Source organism: Orbicella franksi, chromosome 7 (assembly GCF_964199315.1).
Source record: "Orbicella franksi chromosome 7, jaOrbFran1.1, whole genome shotgun sequence".
NCBI classification, from domain to species: Eukaryota; Metazoa; Cnidaria; class Anthozoa; order Scleractinia; family Merulinidae; genus Orbicella; species Orbicella franksi.
The window spans coordinates 17,671,325-17,673,513 of NC_138151.1; the positions used below are offsets into that span (position 1 = coordinate 17,671,325).

Consider the following 2,189-nt stretch of genomic DNA (forward strand, 5'->3'; position numbering starts at 1 on the left):
TGGTCAGAATAACTCGATCTTCGCATTCGCTTTCGACAACATATCTTGACCTTCTTCAGTCTGGGACTTATGAATGAACTTTTCAAGCCTTGTGAGCGTCTAAAACTTCCTGCAGGTATCAGAAACACTGCTACCGACAGAAACCGCCCGATTGGTTACATCTGATGATCCTGGAAGCTGATTTACACTTGCTTGTGTTAAAGCGAGGGAATCTATTTGATGAGAACTGAAACGGAGTTCAATATTTCGGTAATTGTTCTGACTAAGATGATAACTTATAAGTTTCTTCGTGGTGTTGTGCTCCGGGATACGTGACACATCTGCCGATGGTATTTTTCACTTAGCGATTTTAGCTTTACTCAACACTCGGCAAACCTTGATTGTTTTTCACTAGTGCCCGCCAAGGTTACCGGTAAGTCAAAAACAACTTCTATATAAATTTTATTAAGGAAAAATCCCTAAACTTTTAGCTACTCGGAATTAAATTTACTTCTCTTACTGTTTTTAATCGGCTTTCATCGTTTCAATGCGCTTGAATTTTCCGAGCCGGGCTCTTCCTAATTTGCATAATCCATAATCGGCCCGTGGGCATTACGGCTGCATAATGACCGCTCAGATCTCGCTCTTAGCCAATCAGAGCGCGCGTTATATCGGCCACAAGCCAAAGCCATATAATAATGAATAGTAAAATGTTTCTTTAATGTCAGTTTATTCTATGTAAAGTTCAAAGGCACTTAGATAACAAACAATTAGGATTTAAACAACTGTAAAATTCGATTAAATGTTATCATGTATTGACAGAATTGAAGAAAAAGGAAAATGACTTAAGGATTCTATAGATAGCGTTGGAAAAGAAACTGTGAAGTATATTTTTAAAAACGGTATTCTGATTTTTTAACTTCCCACTAGCCACGCGATCCACACGCCACGTCATAAAATTAAAATGAACAATGCTATAATGTTACAAGGATTTAGCAATCTTGGACGTCTGGTGAAACCCAGTCAATTTGGGGAAAGAAATTGTACCTTAGAGCATCGAAATTTCTGCCCCACGAGCAATAGAATTCCCCTGTTTTGATCTCTTCGCAATCAGTTTTAAGAATGCCGCTTAAGGGTCAAGTGATATACAGATTGACAACATTTGGAATTGCTAACGTTACAGACCCTCTTATAAAAATATAGAAGGCTAAAATCAACGTCTTGAAATTACTGAAATAAAAAAAAAGTTGAACTGAAATTTATGAAACTGATTGTAAGACGAGATTGCAAACTGATTTTCGGACCTAAGGCAGTTTTGGGAAATAGACTAAAAAGCCTTAATAAATTCGTGTCTATGAACTTTGATGAAAATGAACTGACATTATGGAAAAATTTTATTATTCCTTGCTATTTAGAAAGGTTCTTTTCTTTTTCATTCATAACCTAGAAGTTGCATTGAATTGTCTTTGAAGTGCGGGAACTAGGGACAGCGGGGCTTGATGGGAAATAGACTGAAAAGCCTTAATAAATTTGTGAAGTTTCAAGTTCCCCTGGAATGAACGAAGAGATAAAAATCTTATGGCGCAGCGTTAAAATAAGATACAAAGTTTTTAAAGCACTTGGGAGAAAAACCGTCGTTGGGTGCTCCTGTTTTAGACTTACAGTTAAGAATAAGCGAAACAAGAAGTTGACTTGATTCGATTACGGATAGATCTACTAATAAACGGCTGTAAATTGGCCATGTAAAAACCTACCGACAGTAACACAAGCTGGAGATATAACAGCGCCAGGTATCGAAACATCTTAAAGGCAAACGGACTTGTAGGATGATCTGCAAAAAAAAAAAAAGATAAAATAAACTCAATCAAAATTTGACTCTTAACCTAGGGACTCATCTTCATTTTATTTTACGTAATTTAGTCACTTACCGGGAAGGTTTTGTTGCAGTTCTTCTCTCGAACACGAAAGGCTCTGGAAAGATAATCAGCTCCGTCACTAACTAGAGCACTTAATGTGGACTTGCTCCGAAGCGTTCGTTTTTATTGGCATAAGATGGGCCAAGTGGAGATGGCGCAACGCATATATTTTCCAAGTAATATAAGCCGCGTAATTAAACAAAGCACGTTGGCAATTCGTGACTGTGGCGACGCAACGAAGACTAGCTCCAAATTTTTACTGACATCGATTTTGTTTCTGCGATCCATGATTTA

The 2,189-nt window shown here is 37.5% G+C and overlaps 1 protein-coding gene across 1 annotated transcript in view; it reads right to left on the reverse strand.

The window, feature by feature from the left end:
• LOC145493004 (olfactomedin-like protein 2A) overlaps positions 1 to 2,189 on the reverse strand; it is a 14,729-nt gene extending 12,540 nt beyond the window's left edge. The window contains exons 1-2 of the mRNA XM_081472408.1: positions 1,908 to 2,189; positions 1,734 to 1,810 (exon numbers count right to left, since the gene is read on the reverse strand). Of these exons, the coding sequence (XP_081328534.1) occupies positions 1,734 to 1,781 (48 nt within the window). The 5' untranslated portion in view covers positions 1,782 to 1,810; positions 1,908 to 2,189. The remainder of the gene's footprint in view (positions 1 to 1,733; positions 1,811 to 1,907) is intronic.